This window comes from Ascaphus truei, chromosome 15 (assembly GCF_040206685.1).
Source record: "Ascaphus truei isolate aAscTru1 chromosome 15, aAscTru1.hap1, whole genome shotgun sequence".
Classification (NCBI taxonomy): Eukaryota; Metazoa; Chordata; class Amphibia; order Anura; family Ascaphidae; genus Ascaphus; species Ascaphus truei.
Genome location: NC_134497.1, coordinates 34,807,163 through 34,824,881, shown reverse-complemented (window position 1 = coordinate 34,824,881; position 17,719 = coordinate 34,807,163). Strand labels below are relative to the sequence as shown.

The 17,719-nt window shown below is 44.5% G+C and overlaps 1 protein-coding gene across 1 annotated transcript; it reads left to right on the top strand.

Annotated features, from left to right (window-relative positions):
• Positions 1-2,314: 2,314 nt before the first annotated feature.
• LOC142466789 (uncharacterized) lies at positions 2,315-17,430 on the top strand. The gene is made up of 3 exons (XM_075572207.1): positions 2,315-2,699; positions 5,241-5,433; positions 15,635-17,430. The coding sequence occupies exons 1-3, from the start codon at positions 2,649-2,651 to the stop codon at positions 17,239-17,241; spliced, it is 1,851 nt and encodes a 616-aa protein (XP_075428322.1). The 5' UTR covers positions 2,315-2,648; the 3' UTR covers positions 17,242-17,430.
• Positions 17,431-17,719: the final 289 nt, after the last annotated feature.

The following is a 17,719-nucleotide window of genomic DNA, read 5'->3' as shown; positions in this document are numbered from 1 at the left end:
TAAGTCGCGGTCAAGGTAAAACTCTATCTAGGACTGTATCCCTACACCTAGGAAAGTCTAGTTTTTTGCCCCAATCCCCAAGTAAGTGTGCTTTTCGGGGGAAGAAGTTCCCTTGTCCTGGAATGAAACGCGTGTCGGGATCACGTCATAGCGACGTTCAGTGTACTGCAAACTCACAGGAGTTAGCCTCCGGTCAGCTAGAATAGGAACTTGGCAGTTTAAACTCTGATGTGGGCCACAGATGTGGATCCCACTAGCAAGTGATAGGGACAATCAGGTCTTACTATCCTATGCCGGTCAGAGATAACTACGAGTGGATGAAGTCTCTGTCGGTATATTAATACATTGAGTGGATGTAAGTAACCTCGGGTGTATATATGCCCGGCTGCTATACCACACTGGCCATTAAGGTTTTGTACTTACTAACACCTGCTGTATATCAACGCCTGTTCCCAGATTTTGTTCATCACTGCTGGGGTTTCTGTGTGTTTGGGATTGCATCCAATTTATCTGTGCAGGCACCAATGCCATTTGTAACACACAAGCATTACTATACAGTGTCATATGAATTACTGCTTTTCCCTCCCCCCTGCATCACTGCATCTAATCGCACTTCACGATTAACACTTTAAGTACCACTATCCTTAGAGATTTAACAAAGTGTCCACTTTTAGAGCTATGATGTTCAAGTGTGGTATGATACACAGTCACATTTAACTGCAAGTCCTGTCTAGCTTGCATGGCTATTTAAAGGTGTATACCCTTGCCATCTAACCAATGAGTAAGATCCACACTCAGGATCTCTCAAGTACATTGCTTAGGTTTTAAACTTTTTTCTATGTTTACTTCAATAGATATTAATAAAATGTATTATTTTCATATTAGTAGAGTTGAGTGCATCACATAGGGTTCTTGTCTCTCCCCCTCCTATACATACTCTATGTTGCACTCATACTCTTAATGCGGGGACATCTTTTATAGAGTCATGTTATTCCATCCATGTAAATGTGACGTTTATACGTCAGATTAAAGTGATCCCAGGGTGGGACCACAAGAGGTTCACAGGACCACACTCGGGAAAGAGACTTTTAGAGCCTTGCTTATGAGATATATGGAAGCCGTTACACAATATAGCTTAACACTAGACCAAAAGCAACGCTGTCGGTTTATGAATGAGTGTAGCTTCCAAGTCAATAAGAGAAAACATGCTGAAACTGTTACATGTCACCTAGTCCTATACCTGGGATAGAACACATGATTTTAAACTACTGTTGCATATATGATGAGTTTTATCAACCTATTGAATGCTTAATATACACAGTGTAACACAATTCTTTGGGGCCAGCAATGCATAAGAATGAACAAAATGAACATCTTCAATCCAATATAACTACCAATACTAGTGCCTATTGATAACCTAATTCTGTGATTATAATAATGCATAAAGGCACGTCTCTGCAAAAGCTCTCAAGTGTCGCCCTCTCTTCCCCCCCCCCCCCCACCCCAGTCGGGGCCCATGTGCTGCCCCCAAATCCAGCAGGGGCACAAGTGTAGCCCCCCCCCTAGTGGGGACAGTTGGGCCCCGCCCCCCACTGATGTGAGGGTCGACATGTGCAGCCCCTCACCCTATTGGGGGCCTAAGTGTAGCCTCCCACCCTGGTGGGGGGGTCAGTGTGCAGCCCCCCATCCCAATACATTTTTGAAACACCCCAAAAGCTATGGCATATACCCAACAGAGATTACACTCAATTATACCTGTGTTACCGGGAGAGAATGGGACCCCCCCTGAGTGACACATAACCGCCCCTGTGATTAAGGCCGAGCAGCGCGTATAGCGATAGCGGTTATTATTTATGTCAATGGCAGAAACCTTGATGGTAAAGTTTGTTAATCACCTAATAAAAGACTACATGTTACATTCTGCCACCATGCTTATGTTAAAAAAGTAACTTTCGGGGGGGTGGGAGGGGGGAGGGATGAAAACCACGACCTGGGGGCAAGCCCCCCCCCCTTGTCTATATTAATCACTTGAATTATGAACAGCATTTGCAATACATATCAGGTGTGTGGTTACTGTAACATCGCACCTTTTCATACCCAGCAATTTCTATTTAATGACACATGGGATAAAGATAATTAATAATGATATAAAACATTTCCTGACATTTGCTATGAACATCTGGCATTGCTTGTCCTCATCACGTGACGTCCTTTTAAGCCACGCCCCCCCCGGCAGGGACACTCATGGTGTCTCTTCCCCTTTAACATTAACCCTTCTGCTGCTGGTTGTTATTATCATTACTGTGATTGGCTGCTGCTGGTCACGTGGTCGCTATAGACCGGAGGCACACAAGCAGCAGGAAGCAATCCCTTCTCAGCCGGGCAGAGAGCAGCAGCAGCAGCAGCAGCAGCAGCAGCAGCAGCAGCAGCAGCAGCAGCAGCAGCAGCAGCAACAACAACAACAACAACAACAACAACAACAACAACAACAACAACAACAACAACAACAACAACAACAACAACAACAACAACAACAACAACAACAACAACAACAACAACAACAACAACAACAACAACAACAACAACAACAACAACAACAACAACAACAACAACAACAACAACAACAACAACAACAACGTCTCCCACACATGCAGCAGCTGGGAGGGGCCGGGAGAGTCAGGCAGGATCCCCCCTCTGCGGTGAGTGTCCGCGCGCCACCGCCTGTATAGCCCCCCCCCCCCCTTTCAGCAGGGACTTAGGAGGGGGCTCAAACACGCCCCCTGAGCCTCTCCTGCTCTAACCAATGAGCGAGCCCCGCTGCTGCAGGGGAAGAACCCCCACACATTGTAACTCAGGGAACCTCCTTAACCGGAGCGCGCCTCCTGTATCACGTGATCAGGGCCACTGCTGCTAACAACACAGGGATTGTGGGTAACGGGTGACGCAGCTTCTGACACGCCCCTATATCAAGCAACTAATAATGACAGATATAGTACAAGAGGTTAACAGGGGTGCGCAAACTTTTCTGTTTTCGTGCCCCCCTTCCTTCGCGGGCCGCGGCGTCATATGACATTGTGACGTCTCTTGGGCAGCTAAGACCAGCTAAGAGAGACTTAGGCTGCGGTCCCAGTACAGCCTGTGCGCACGGCGCGGCGTGCACTGTGCGTGTAAGCACCGCCCCTCAATGGGGCTGGGCCCACTACGCACCGTCACGCAGAAGGTGCAGCCACGCCGTGCTGCAGGGTTTTTCCCAACTCAATAAAATTGAGTTTACTCCTAGTGACGGAGGCAAAATCCCCGACCACGCCCCCTCCCGTCGCAAGATTCTCCTCACAGATCGCGGTTAGCGCTGTGACACGCGCCGCCCCCCCCTGCCGGGCGCGCGTGTCACAGACATTACTGGGACCGCAGCCTTTGGCCGTGGCCCCAGTACCTACAAGGCGTGCGCTGTGCAAAGAAACATCGCCCCTCAATGGGTCCGGGCCCAGTACACACCTTCGCGCGGGATGTGCAGCCGTGCTGCACTACCGTTTTTCCCAAAGACATTGAATTTAGAAGTTGCGGAGGATGGCCACGCCCCCGCTGACGGTTCAGCCCAATGAGGATGAACCAGCTGGATGAGGTCATGGCCACGCCCCTGGAAACCCCCAGCCACTGCAGTCTTGTCCCAGATCGCGGTGTGCACGCGCCGGGCGTGCGTGCTATAGTGCACGCTGGGACCGCGGCCTTACAGAGGCCTCTCGCCTCCCCCGGCATTTCATTTAAATGCTTGTGGAAGAGAGCGGGACCTCTGTAACCACCGTGCCCGCCTCCCCACCCCCACCAATCACACAGTGAAGTAAATGGTACCCAAAAAAGCCAGGAATGTGCTCCAAGTAATGGTGACTGGTGGTGCTCTGGGACAGACTAATATGATAACAACAAGAAAGAAAAAAGTTGTTCCCTAAAGCAGGGATGTGCAAACTTTTAAGTCTGCTCCACCCTGCCTGATCGCCCCCTCTGATCGCACCCCCATCCCCTTCTCTGCTCCAGCATCAAATGACGCCACGGGGTCATGTGATGTCACGGCACCGTCACGTGACCCCGGACCTCAATTGATGCTGGGTTACCATGGAGGCACGTCACTGGAAAGGAAGGCAAGTAAATTTACAGACGCTTCGCCCGGTCCCCCAACATTTAATTTAAATGCATCTGGTGAAGTGCGGGTCCTCTGTAAACACTGAATCCCACGCCCCCAGTCTGCGCACCCCTGCCCTAAGGAGCACTCTGAATATCCAAAAAAGAACAGTTTATTACACCCATATATAAAAAAAAGACGTAAACTAAAAATAAACACACAGGATCCCAAAAGTACTCTCTGATCGGTAATAACTATGCAAAGATAAGGATAGTGGCAAATGCAGTAAGCACAGATGACACAGGGAGCAGTGTGTGTGTGTGTGTGTGTGTGTGTGTGTGTGTGTATATGCAAATATAACTGTATGCTCATCTGCATGACTTAGGCAGGTCTGCAACCCCACCTTTCCCCATTATCACCCAGCATACAGCACTTCCACTGCAGCAAGGGATTCTGGGAAATGACATGCAAATGAGCACACAGTGTCACTTTTTGCCTCAAAAACCATTTTTAACATGGTTCCCTATAGGCTTAAGCTTGCTGCATGGTCACAGCCTTGAGCACAGCCAGGGTTAAGGTGCATACCCAGACAGCTGGTATGTATATATATATATATATATATATATATATATATATATATACATACCCCGCATTAACGTACGCAATGGGACCGGAGCATGTATGTAAAGCGAAAATGTACTTAAGGTGAAGCACTACCTTTTTACACTTATTGATGCATGTACTGTACTGCAATCGTCATATACGTGCATAACTGATGTAAATAACACATTTGTAACAGGCTCTATAGTCTCCCCGCTTGCGCACAGCTTCGGTACAGGTAGGGAGCCGGTATTGCTGTTCAGGACGTGCTGACAGGCGCATGCGTGAACTGCCGTTTGCCTATTGGGCGACATGTACTTACTCGCGAGTGTACTTAAAGTGAGTGTCCTTAAAGCGGGGTATGCCTGTATACACATTGCTCTCCATTAACTTCTGTTCACCTCAAAAACTGTAGAGAAGAAAGAAAAGACAAGTCGCATTATTAACAACTTGTATCTTTTTTCAGCTCTTCCTTTATAAAATAGACATTACTTTGAGACCTCACTAACTGTCCCAATTTTAGGTTTGTAAGTTGTGCGAGAAACGAGGAAGAACAGAACATTGTGGCGTTGCAGTACCACAGGAAAATCTACTACAGAACCTGCGCAGACCTCTCCCCACACACACAGAGCTCCTGGTCTGGTATGGAGATGAATATGGGAAAGAGCTTGGTATCAAGTGGGGTACGCAGTGGAAAAGTAACGCACCAGCACAAGGTAATCAGGAATGTATGTCTTTATTTATATAGCGCCATTAATGTACATAACGCTTCACAGTAGAAGTACACATGGCAATCGTATAAATAACAAATAATACAAATAACAGATCATGGGAATTAGTGCTTCAGACTTAAAAATTAACGTTTAGGAAGAGGAGTCCCTGCTCCGAAGAGCTTACAATCTAATTGGTAGGTAGGAAGGACGTACAGAGACAGTAGGAGGGCATTCTGGTAAGTGCGTCTGCAAGGAGACAAGCTTTATGTATAAGGTATATAGTATAAGCCACGGACTCGTATGCTTCGTTAAGCAGGTGTGTTTAGATACAAAAGGGCTTTAGATACAAAAGGGGTAGAGAGAAGACATCCTTGAGTGGAACGCAAGAGTCGGGATGGTGCATAGCGAGAAATTAGGGCTGAGATGTTAGAAGGAGCAGGACAGTGTAAAGCTTTAAAAGTGAGGAAGAGAATTGAGTGTGAGATGCGGGATTTGATAGGAAGCCAGGAGAGGGATTTCAGGAGGGGAGATGCTGAGACAGATTTAGAAAAGAGTAGAGTGATTCTGGCAGCAGCATTTAGGATAGATTATAAGGGGGACAGGTGAGAGGCAGGAAGGCCGGACAGCAGGAGGTTACAGTAATCGAGACGGAAGAGAAAAGGCATATTTTTGTAATTTTGCAGAGCAAAAAGCGACAGGTTTTAGATACGTTTTGAATGTGAGAGAGGAGTCAAAGTGTGACTGCTAGGCAGCGTGCTTGCGTTACTGGGTGTATGACAGAACTTCCAACAGTAATGTGGAAGGAGGTAGTGGGGCCAGGTTTGGGATGAAATATGAGGAGCTCTGGGATATGTGTTTTGTGTGGTTTTTACATCTCTATTGTCTTATTACTGATGTTTAATTACAAAGATTGATACTGTAGATCTCCATACACCATTACAGGTCCACTAGAACTTAATATCACTAAACCTGACTTGAGTCAAAGGGCCGGATGCATCAAGCTGCGGTAACCAAAAATGCCCGTAAACAAAAGTTCCCTATTATTATCGTGCGATGAATCAGCGTTGTAGCGCTCCAAATAAAGCACATTTTATCGGACCTGTTAAAAGCGTCGGATCTGATTAAAAAATAGTCATAATACCGCATTTTCAAGTAAACTGCCATACATCAAGTTCCGATATTTATCGGAACTGGATAAACGTCAGAAATACCGCAAATATTTTATTACCTACTCCAGGCTGGCGTTGGCCCTGTCTTTCCTATGTATATTATGGCCAATATACTGCCCGTTATATGCATAGGCAAGATAAGCTAAACCAACACAGAATAGATGATAAAATAGTTACAGCTCAACCCCGTTATAACACGATCTGCTACAACGCGAATCCGCTTATAACGCGGTGCAAGGGGGGCTCCCAATTTTCGTATTTACGAATACTTTACAACACGATTATTGGTGTCTTAAAGCTGCAGTTCAGTCTTTTATTTTTTTTTACATTTATTTTTTTACTTCAATAGTTTTATGTGGGCAATCTCTAATTAGCTAAAGAACAGTATAGCTGCAGGTCAATTCGTTTTCCATGTATTGATAGGTCGAAATTTGGTGACATATTAAAAGCTGGGATTTGTTTATAATCTGCTTGACTGGCAGTGGAAGCTCATGAATATTCATGAGCATTCCTGCACTGACAAGTGCTAGAGGGAGGGCAGTGCTGACAAAGGGGTGTGACAGGGCTTGTGACAGGACATGATACGGCAGTGCCTTGGCAAATGGCTGTTAAAATAGAATACAAGAAAATTGTTCTTTCAAAGTTGTTTTTTTAAAAACAGAAAATGCTAAAAGTATTTTTTCTTACTACAGAACTGATTTATTAAAAAAAACACACATGCAGGATATTGACTGAACTGCAGCTTTAAATACTTTATTATACAACGCATACAATTGTACATTATTTCTAATGCGATCTGCTTACAATGCGATGTGATTCTTTAGAACCCAAGCACAGCGTTATAAGGGTGTTGAGCTGGATTAAAATACATTTCAGTACATATTATCCCATTAGTAGTCCACGGGTTAACTAGTCATCGGTTTCAAGGACTAGCTGACCACAAAGTGGATAATATTAACATTACACTACACTACCTACCCCTCCTTTGCCACCTTAGTGTATAGTAAAGCATGGTTAGTTCTTGATTTGTGCCGCAGCCATAAACAAAATACTAATGGGCCTATTCTAGTAGGTTTGATAACTTTGCTCCCATCACGAATGATGTGGCATGTTCCCACCGAACTGTTTGTAATTTGTGATATGACGGTATTCATAAAGAATCTGAAACCATCTCAAACTTTGAGGTAGGAAAATGCCAATACCGTTTGACGTAGCAACAATGTGATCTCAGATTTTTTGTAAGTTATTGCCCGTACGATCTGGCCGCAGTCTGTAAGAGGTGCATAGAGAGCTGCACAGAGAGAGTCGCCTCTCCCTGCACAGCTCTCACAGGCGATCGCAGTGTTTTAATTTACATTTTAATACTAGTGTATTGGAGCAGGGGGTCTCCGGAGCTGAACCGCATTCATTTCAGGTCCGGGGACCCCCTCCTTCCCGAGATACAGGCCCTGGTGTGGGGTGCCGGTATCTCCTATGCATTTAAATGTCCCGGTCACGTGACGTGGGATATTTAAATGCATAGGAAATTCCGTCACCCCATACCGGTCCCTATAACTCGGGAAGCAGTGGTCTCAGAGGCTTAAATCAATGCGGTTCAGCTCTGGAGACCCCGTGCTACTGTACACTAGTATTTATATTAAAAACAGCTTCATTACCTTAGCGGCTAGCTGCTAAGGGAATGAAGGGGTTAAACCTGAGTAACCTATTTATTGGGGGCACAGGGGGTGGATGAAGGGGTTAGTTGCCCCAGGGTGGGTGGTTAAGCCTGCCGGGAAGGTTGCGGGAGGAGTTAACCCCTTCACTACCATAGTGGTGGTAACCACAATGGTAATGAAGGGTTTAACCACTCCCGCAACCCACCAGAGAGGCATAACCACACACCCTTGGGACAACTCCCCATTCAAATTCTGGTGTATTTTTGGTAATTGTTTTTTTTTTTTTTTTACTTGTTTATTTTTGTTGATTTGATTATTTTATTTGTGCGTTTTTTGGTGAATGTTTTTTTATTTGCTGTGTAGTTTTGGTGATGTTTTTTTTTAGGTTGCCTGTTGACTGCCATAGTGGCAAATCATGCCCATGTATTATCGGCATGATGTACCACTGTACCAATCAATGGGTAGATAGTGGGGGTTGTTACCCTTGGAGGGTGGTTTGGCTGCCCAGGTGTGTAGCTGGGGAGGGGGGTTAACTCCTTAAATACTGTAGTGGTTACTAACCGCAAAGGTGATTAAGGTGTTAATGGCCATTAGTTTTTTTTGTTTTTTTAATTGTACTGTGGCTGCCCACGGAGGACATGGACGCGGAGGACGGTGATGAGGACAGCCTTCATCCTGGCAGGGGTAAGTGCAACTTTTATTTACTTTATGATGCTGGATAATGTTTTATTTTTAATGGGCAAATGAGCCATAATCCAGATCTGGAAAACAAACGAGAGAGCTGAGCACCACAAAAAAGCCTGTAGGGAGGCCGGACAATTGGCCATAAAAAAAAGTCTTTATTTAAATCTGGTATAGAAAAAAGTGAAAAGCTTTTCACTTTTTTCTATACAAGTATACCGTCAGGAGCACGCCGATATAACGTGGCATTGGGACAACGCTGCATTTATATCAGCATCACCCGGTAGTCCAACAGATCATATTGTGTACCTGCCAGCTGATTTTTCTAATGTGGGACACAGGGTGTAGGTGAGGACAGCAGCTGCTGATTTTGTGATTTACTCTGGGTCACGTTATTAGCATGCCTTTTTGTACCTCTACCATTTTTTCTGCTTTATAGTCCCCCACCCTGAGTGAGTCTGGTCACACTTGGATCATGTACAGCGGATTAAGTTATGTAGTCCATGTCCACGTTGTTCATTCTCAGTGTTCTACGGAGTATGCAGCATCAGGATTTTGGGGTTTAATCCCCATTTTTTTCTACAGTTTATTAAAAGCTGAATAATTAACAACATCTCCGTAGTCAACTCTGACGCGTTTCGTACCTACTAGGTACTTTGGCAAAGAGTACGAAACGCGTTAGAGTTGACTATGGGGATGTTAATTGTTCAACTTTAAATAAATAATTTTTTTGCTGGCCAATGGTGCAGCTTCCCTACTGGCTTTTTAGCAGTGCTTCACTCTTTTTTTTTTTGTTTGTTTTCCGAATTGCCCTTGGCTGGAGCATGCTTTCAACAGGAGCTGCATCAAATCTGCGATACCTCGCTTCAGGGACACGGATAGTGAGGCTTCGTAAGTCTTTATACTTTTTTTAACCTCAGTCCCAATCCCAGGTGTCCGTGTGACCGCAGGATTCATCTGAGGACGTGGTTGGAGTGGGGCTGGCTATTTCACGGGTTCTCTTGTTGGACTCCATCTGCAGCGTTTTCCCCCTGATCACTCTCATCAACCTGCACTATTAGTCCACGTATACATGGGCCGACATCCAGCGAGAGTTATTCACGCAAAATACACATTTCCTAGACTTACTTTAATCAGGTATTTTTGTATGGACTTTATTTCAGACTTTATTACAGTCATTAGTCTCTACTAATCGATCTAAAAAGCACCGGCACATGGGTTCTCTCCCCCTTTTTTTCACATTATCCAGATCTGGATAATAGTAATTTTGCCCATTACTGTATTGTATGTGTTGGGGGGTGGGAGGGATATTGTGGGTAGAGGGGTGCCTATTCATTCCCATTGGGGTTATCGTTGCTCCCATTGAGGGCATAGGTAACCACACTGACAATCAATGGATGTATTGGCTAGTATTGTGTTTTTAATGTTTATTGTGGGTAGCGGGGCTGGCTCAGCATTAGCTTGAAATAAATCAATACATACTAATAATAATTTCTCTCTTTTCCCCTCCCCTTTCTGGGATCCTCATCTCATCATACACTGCTCTCCGGCTGCAGCTTCTGAGCCTTGAGCTGTGAGAGGAGGCGGGGGTTCGGACAGCAGCAATCCTGTTTCGTGCTGGCTTGGGATAATTTCTCTGCAGTGGGCTTAGTTCTTTTTACCCAAGCGCAGAGAAGCAGAAGCCTGCAAGTCCCTCACTGTGCTGCAGGTCTCTGCATATGGGAAGGTTACTGTAGTACAGCAACATGTCTCTGTGACATCCAGATGGCTTACACAGCTTTGAGGTCAATTGAAGGGAAATTCATGCACATTTTCAGAAGTGGGGGAATGGGATAGATTATTGATCCATGCACAGAAAAGACACTGGGGTCTCAGAACATGGGCAACACATTTTTATTAGCAAAATATAAAGGTAATCACAGGATCACCAAAAGTACCCTATTTACTGCACACAGTCAAATCATATATATATTAGACAACAATGGTCAGATAGGTATGCTATTTAATGGGGAGAGAGTGCAAATTACCCATAACAACCGCTCCCATCAAAGTAGGATGACGGATGTCAATAATGGCCAAAATAATACAATGTTATTTAATACTCAAACAATGACGAGAAAACGAATAGCTGTGAACATATATATACAGTGCTTAAAGAGAAAAACATCCCTAGAAATTAAAAAGTAGATGAGTGCTAAATAGGCAATAAATCCACGCCTGTATTCACGTGATCAAACATCATATACTCATGTATGTATTTAGCAAACCCTGGATAGAGAATTACTAAGATGACCCAATGTGATTTTAGGTCATCTAGGGGTAACCATGTATCGGATGTGGTTAAAACAGCCACCTAATATCCCATGCGATTGTGCATAGAAATCGTGAGGCTCAATACTACTGCTAAAGTGTATAGTAAATGGATGCAGAGCACCAGAAAAATCCAACAGTACTAGGGCCAAATCGATATGATCCTCTGGATAATATATACACATATATATATGAAATGCTTAGTTCATCTAGTCTGTATCAACTGGGTGTATCACAGTTAATATAACCCTGTGTATCTCACAGTGCTAACTATGGCAGATAATAAATATATATATATATATACCGTATTTTCCGGCGTATAAGACGACTGGGCGTATAAGACGACCCCCAACTTTTCCAGTTATAATATAGAGTTTGGGATATACTCGCCGTATAAGACTACCCCTCTTCCAACGCATACCAAATAAAAATTAAAAAAACATCAGATTTGATTTCAATATGGTAATTTTAATTCAAATGCTTATGACATGCAGGTACTTAGCAGGAAAACTGTCACTTATAAACATAAGGCTGTTTGTCATCAAACATGTAAACATAAAACAGTGCAAGTGGATTAAACTTTTCCTAATTCACTCTAAAGCTGAAAGGAAGGATAAGACAATAAACCCATGGGAGCTGCCATGCTGTTTGTTTTCTAAGCTGTCAACCAAACTGGAACTGATGATGATAGGAGGAAGATAACAAACAATAGAGAGAGAGCAAGTGCCGGGCAAGTCCCTGGCGAGTTAGCAACGCCCATCATAACTGCAATCTACGGTATTTTTACAGGTTTTGCTGGCGTGACAGTTTCCCTTTAAAAGCCTTCAAAATCCTCCTGTTCGTCATCTGATATCATAAGTACATCAATGACATCTAGTGATACATTTGTAAGGCAGTCATCGTATGGATCGAATTCCGTATCAGATGGTGTGGTCTCAGCTTCGGCTTCCTCATCATCTTGCCACAAGTAGTCGTCCTCCATACCATCTAATGAATTTGATATGCCACAATTCTTGAAAGACTTGATTACTGTTTCTGCATCAATATCATTCCAGGCTTTTATGACAAACTTGCACAAAATATCCAACTGTGGAGCACGCATGTTTCCTCCTTTTGTGAATGACTTTTCGCCGCTAACCATCCATTCATTCCACTGTTCTCGAATGCGATCTTTAAATGGCTTGTTTAGGCACACATCCAGTGGCTGTACCAACGATGTCAATCCTGCAGGAATAACTGCCGCATCTGTGTTTAGTCTTGCAAGCCTTTTCTTGGTGCTGGGAGTTAAATGAGCCCTGAACATATCCCACACCAGTAGACTACATTTTTGAATAAGTCCACCTGGTCGCCTGCTCCATACATTATCAAGCCATAGCTTTACCCCTTCTTCATCCATCCAGCCTTTTTCATTCACATGTACAAAACAACCAACAGGGAACTTGAGTTTCGGCATTGTTTTTCTTTTAAAAATAATCATAATCATTGGTCTCAGTTTGGCGCCATCAGCTGTGCATCCTAGTACCACTGTAAAACTGGACTTCTCATGTCCTGTTGTTTTAATTAAAATTGTTTTTACACCTTTTTGATGGACAGTTTTATTTCCAACCATATCAAAATTCATTGGAGTTTCATCCATATTTCCAATACTACTTAACGCATAGCCATGTTTAGTGTGCTGTTGTATTACGTATCGATGGAAACTATTTACTTTGCTATCAAGATCTGCAGGTAATTTTTGGGCAATTTTCGTCTTTTGCCTCAGTACCATATTATGCCTTCCCATGAATCTAGTACACCAGGATACAGTGGCCTTAAATCTGTTGCTGTGATCTGGGTTAGATTTGGCCCACTGAAGTGCAAACAAACGTATTTTATTTCGTGTAACTACATAACCGTTTTGGCGATGCTCATTCACCATGTCTGCTACATGTTTTTCGAGTTCTGGCCAATGTGGGGTGCCTCTTCTTAATGCACACTTACCCCTTGGCATACTCTTTAATGCTTTTTCATTTGCTTTCCAGTCCCGAACCATCTTTTCTGTTACTCCATATTGTCTTGCAGCAGCGCAGTTATTATGTTCCATGGCAAAGTTTACAACTTTAAGTTTGAAACTGGCTTCATATTTCTTTCTTCTTGCTGGTGGAGCCATGATGGGGTTTTGACTGTTGGACATTTGTATACTGTACTGTATGTACTGGCGCTATACTGTATGAACAGGTACAGATACTGGTGCTGTACTGTATGTGGTACCCAGTATACAACAACCAGCCAATCACGGCAAGCGATGTACCTTACCGGCGATTGGCTGGTTGTTGTATACAAAGCCTGCTTGGATTGGTCAGCTCTCCCTGCCTGCCCAGCCCTCCCTGTCTCCAAGACTATCAGAGCGGTAGCTCAAACACGCCTCTTTCACCCGTCTGGCCCGCCCTTGTATCCTATTACCTCTTTCTCTGCCTCTCAGATCTCGCACATGCGCGCCTGCGCCGCTTCACTGCAGTCCTCAGGAGCGAGATCTGAGAGGCAGAGAAGGAGGTACGGTTATAGGATACAAGGGCGGGCCAGACGGGTGAAAGAGGCGTGTTTTTCTGGGCACAGCGCCGCTCTATCTCTTTTTTCCATACCCCGGGCGTCCCGGACGCCTGCAGCTTGCTCCGCCCTTCACTTACACCTTCCCGGTGAGGCGCCCCCTCACCTCGTCATCGGGACCGCGTTAAGTCACTTCTTTCCACGAATCTTGGTGAGTGGATTTTCTTCTACCGTACTTGTACAGCGCCGCCCTTGCTGCTTTCATACGGTCGCCGCATACGGTGGGGATGCGGCCGCGGCCGTTTCTGAGCTCCCCCCACATATGCGGCGACCGCAGATTCTCCAGTCCGGCTCGGAAGTTTCAGCACCTGCCCTATAAGACGACACCCGGCGTATAAGAGGACCCCCGACTTTTGAGAAGATTTTCCTGGGTAAAAAAGTCGTCTTATACGCCGGAAAATACGGTGTGTATATATATATATCTATATATATATATATCATGAATAGTTAAACCCAATTAGCAGGATGACATGTGTAAAGGCCACTGTTTCAAATAGTCCTGCGCATTCATCAATGCTAGGTCAAAAGTAACAGTATGCAGCCAGTAATTAGAATGAATCATAGCAATAGCAGAAAGCAGAAAATTGCTAGTATCAATCGCCATACAACCCGTTCGTAGTGTAGTTCTCAATCGCCTACTTCCTCCAGGATGTCAGCGTGATGACGTTGCACCCAACTTACGTTTTGCGCGGCGGGTACTTCCTTTTTTAAGGGAAGGAGGAGAAGAGAACTGTCAGCTCCCCTACTGGTGTCAGTAAAGAAATGTCTGAAGCCCCCCCTCCCCTGGTTTCCCCTGTCTCCCCTGCCCACTCCCCCAGCTCTCCCTTTGCCCTCCTCCTGGTCTCCCCTGGCCCCCTCCCTTGTCTCCAGTCAGTCACCTACCCACCCAGTCAAGTCAGCCACCCACCCCCGTCACCCTGTCTGTCTGTCTCTGTCACCCACCCCGTCCCTCTATCTTCCATCCATCCCTCTGTCTGTCTGTCACCCACCCCATGTATGTCTGTCTGTGTCTATCTCTCTATCTCTGTCTGTCTGTCTCTCTCTCGCACACACTCTCTGTCTCACACTGGATATCTTATTTACCCTATATATCTTAACTGCCCTATAACTACACCGAAATAACCTATACTGCTTTCTTCCAGATCTGACTTCACACAGGAGACACCGGAATCCCCCCCACCCAACCCAGAAGACAGGTAGGGAACACCTCCCCTACAATATATAACATTGTGGGAATGAGGGTACCCGGACTTTGAGGGACTGCGGATCAGGTAAGATCCCAAGCCAGGATTGCTGCTTTAGAAAATTGTGAAACGGGGGCATCCTGACACTGGTTAAGGGGTTCAGGAAACTAGTCATTCACATCTGGCTTTTTTTCTAGATTAGTAAGAACATCCGACGCACGCACACACACCTAATTGTAGTAAAGTATAAATGTAATACAATAAATAAACTTATGTCAAAAACGAATGTTATTAGTTCTTAATAGGAATTTATTCAATTTCTTTTTTAAAAGGCGGGGTATGTGGGTGAGTAGATTTTTGGGTGATTTGTCAAACTCGGTGTGTGTGTGTGTGTCTGTATGTATAATTGTTAAATGTTATGATACATTTTAAATGTATGATCCACTACATCTATTCTCCCTGCCCTAATGCTGCACATGTTGTTCTAAACCCTTAATTTTTACAATGTACATCTACAGTTTACTTTCATCCTGTACTTTTTGTGATATGCCAACTTACCTCTCCTGCATTACCTTTTGTAAGACAGTTTGTGTAACAGTTACTTTTTTGTCTCGTCTAGTACAAAGACAAGCTCCAATAATCCACCCATGCCAACACTGCAAGGTTGCTTTTAGCAGTCAGGATTACCTCCTCAAACATCTGAAGTTCAAACACCCAGCTGAGTATATGGAAAAGATGAGGACAGAACAATCTTGCAACATTCCAATAAATATGACCGAAAATGCATCTTTCAACCAGCCAAGGCAATTAATAAACAATTTAACTGCTTCTCATTCCAAAAAATATATATTAGCAGCTGCCACGGGAAATGATCTTGGAGAAAGTGGGAAGAGTCTGACTTGGTTATCAGACCAGAATCTACAGAAGAGGATACAGACCGGGGAGAGACCGCGTGTATGTGGGGAATATGGGAAGGTATTTAGTGACTTATCCAGCCTGGACACACACAAAAGGACACACACAGGGGAGAGACCAAATGAATGTGGAAAGGGATTTAGTGAATTATCCAGCCTGATCACACACAAGAGGACACACACAGGGGAGAGACCGCATATATGTGGGGAATGTGGGAAGGGATTTAGTCAATTATCCCACCTGAACATACACAAGAGGACACACACAGGGGAGAGACCGAATGTATGTGGGGAATGTGGGAAGGGATTTAGTCAATTATCCCACCTGAACAAACACAAGAGGACACACACAGGGGAGAGACCACATGTATGTGGGGAATGTGGGAATGGATTTAGTCAGTCATCCAGCCTGAACACACACATGAGGACACACACACGGGAGAAACCGCATGTATGTGTGGAATGTGGGAAGGGATTTAGTCAGTTATCCACCCTGAATACACACAAGAGGATACACACAGGGGAGAGACCGCATGTATGTGGGGAATGTGGGAAGTGTTTTAGTGTGTTATCCAACCTGAACAAACACAAGAGAACACACACAGGGGAGAGACCGCATTTATGTGGGGAATGTGGGATGAGATTTAGTCAATTATCCAGCTTGAACACACACACGAGGACACACACAGGGGAGAGACCACATGTATGTGGGGAATGTGGGAAGGGATTTAGTGTGTCATCCAGCCTGGACACACACAAGAAGACACACACAGGGGAGAGACCGCATGTATGTGGGGAATGTGGGAAGGGATTTAGTGTGTTATTCAACCTGGACACACACAAGAGGACACACACAGGGGAGAGACCGCATGTATGTGGGGAATGTGGGAAGGGATTTAGTGACTTATCCAGCCTGATCAGACACAAGAGGACACACACAGGGGAGAGACCGCATATATGTGGGGAATGTGGGAAGGGATTTATTCTTTTATCCCACCTGAACAGACACAAGAGGACACACACAGGGGAGAGACTGTATGAATGTGGGGAATGTGGGAAGGGATTTAGTGTGTTATTCAACCTGGACAAACACAAGAGGACACACACAGGGGAGAGACCGCATGTATGTGGGGAATGTGGGAAGGGATTTAGTGACTTATCCATCCTGATCAGACACAAGAGGACACACACAGGGGAGAGACCGTATGTATGTGGGGAATGTGGGAAGGGATTTATTCTTTTATCCCACCTGAACAGACACAAGAGGACACACACAGGTGAGAGACCTATCTCTAAAGCCAGGCATGTTTAGGGATAAGCAGTGACTAAGATGTGCACATAGAAGTACACACGTGTATCTGTGTTACGTTAAATAACAATGAAAAGTGACTTGTTTATGGTGTATAAAACGAGTATTTTAATGGGATAACAAAGGTTATTTGTATCATCCTTCTTGTTGTTTTTTTTTTTTATATATATATATTTCCATGCTGTTGGTTCTAATTAAAGCTGCAGTTCAGTCAATATCCTGCATGTGTGTTTTTTTTTAATAAATCAGTTCTGTACTGTGAGAAAATACTTGTAGCATTTTCTTTTTTTTTAAAAACAACTTTGAAAGGCAATTTTTTATGTATTCTAATGTAACGAGCATTTTTGTTTCTATAGCAACTCTTTAGAAAGGCACAACCCCTTCCTTTAATGTAACAGGCTCTGGCACACCCCTTTGTGAGTCCTGCCCCCTCCACAGCCATGCACGTGCATGAGCACAAATGTATCAGTCATTGCCTGGT

Coding starts and splice junctions, on each gene's coding strand:
- LOC142466789 (XM_075572207.1), top strand. CDS start 2,649: ATGCAGCAGCTGGGAGGGGCCGGGAGAGTCAGGCAGGATCCCCCCTCT. Junction 2,700..5,240: donor GGCAGGATCCCCCCTCTGCG/GTGAGTGTCCGC, acceptor TCCCAATTTTAG/GTTTGTAAGTTGTGCGAGAA. Junction 5,434..15,634: donor AAGTAACGCACCAGCACAAG/GTAATCAGGAAT, acceptor TGTCTCGTCTAG/TACAAAGACAAGCTCCAATA.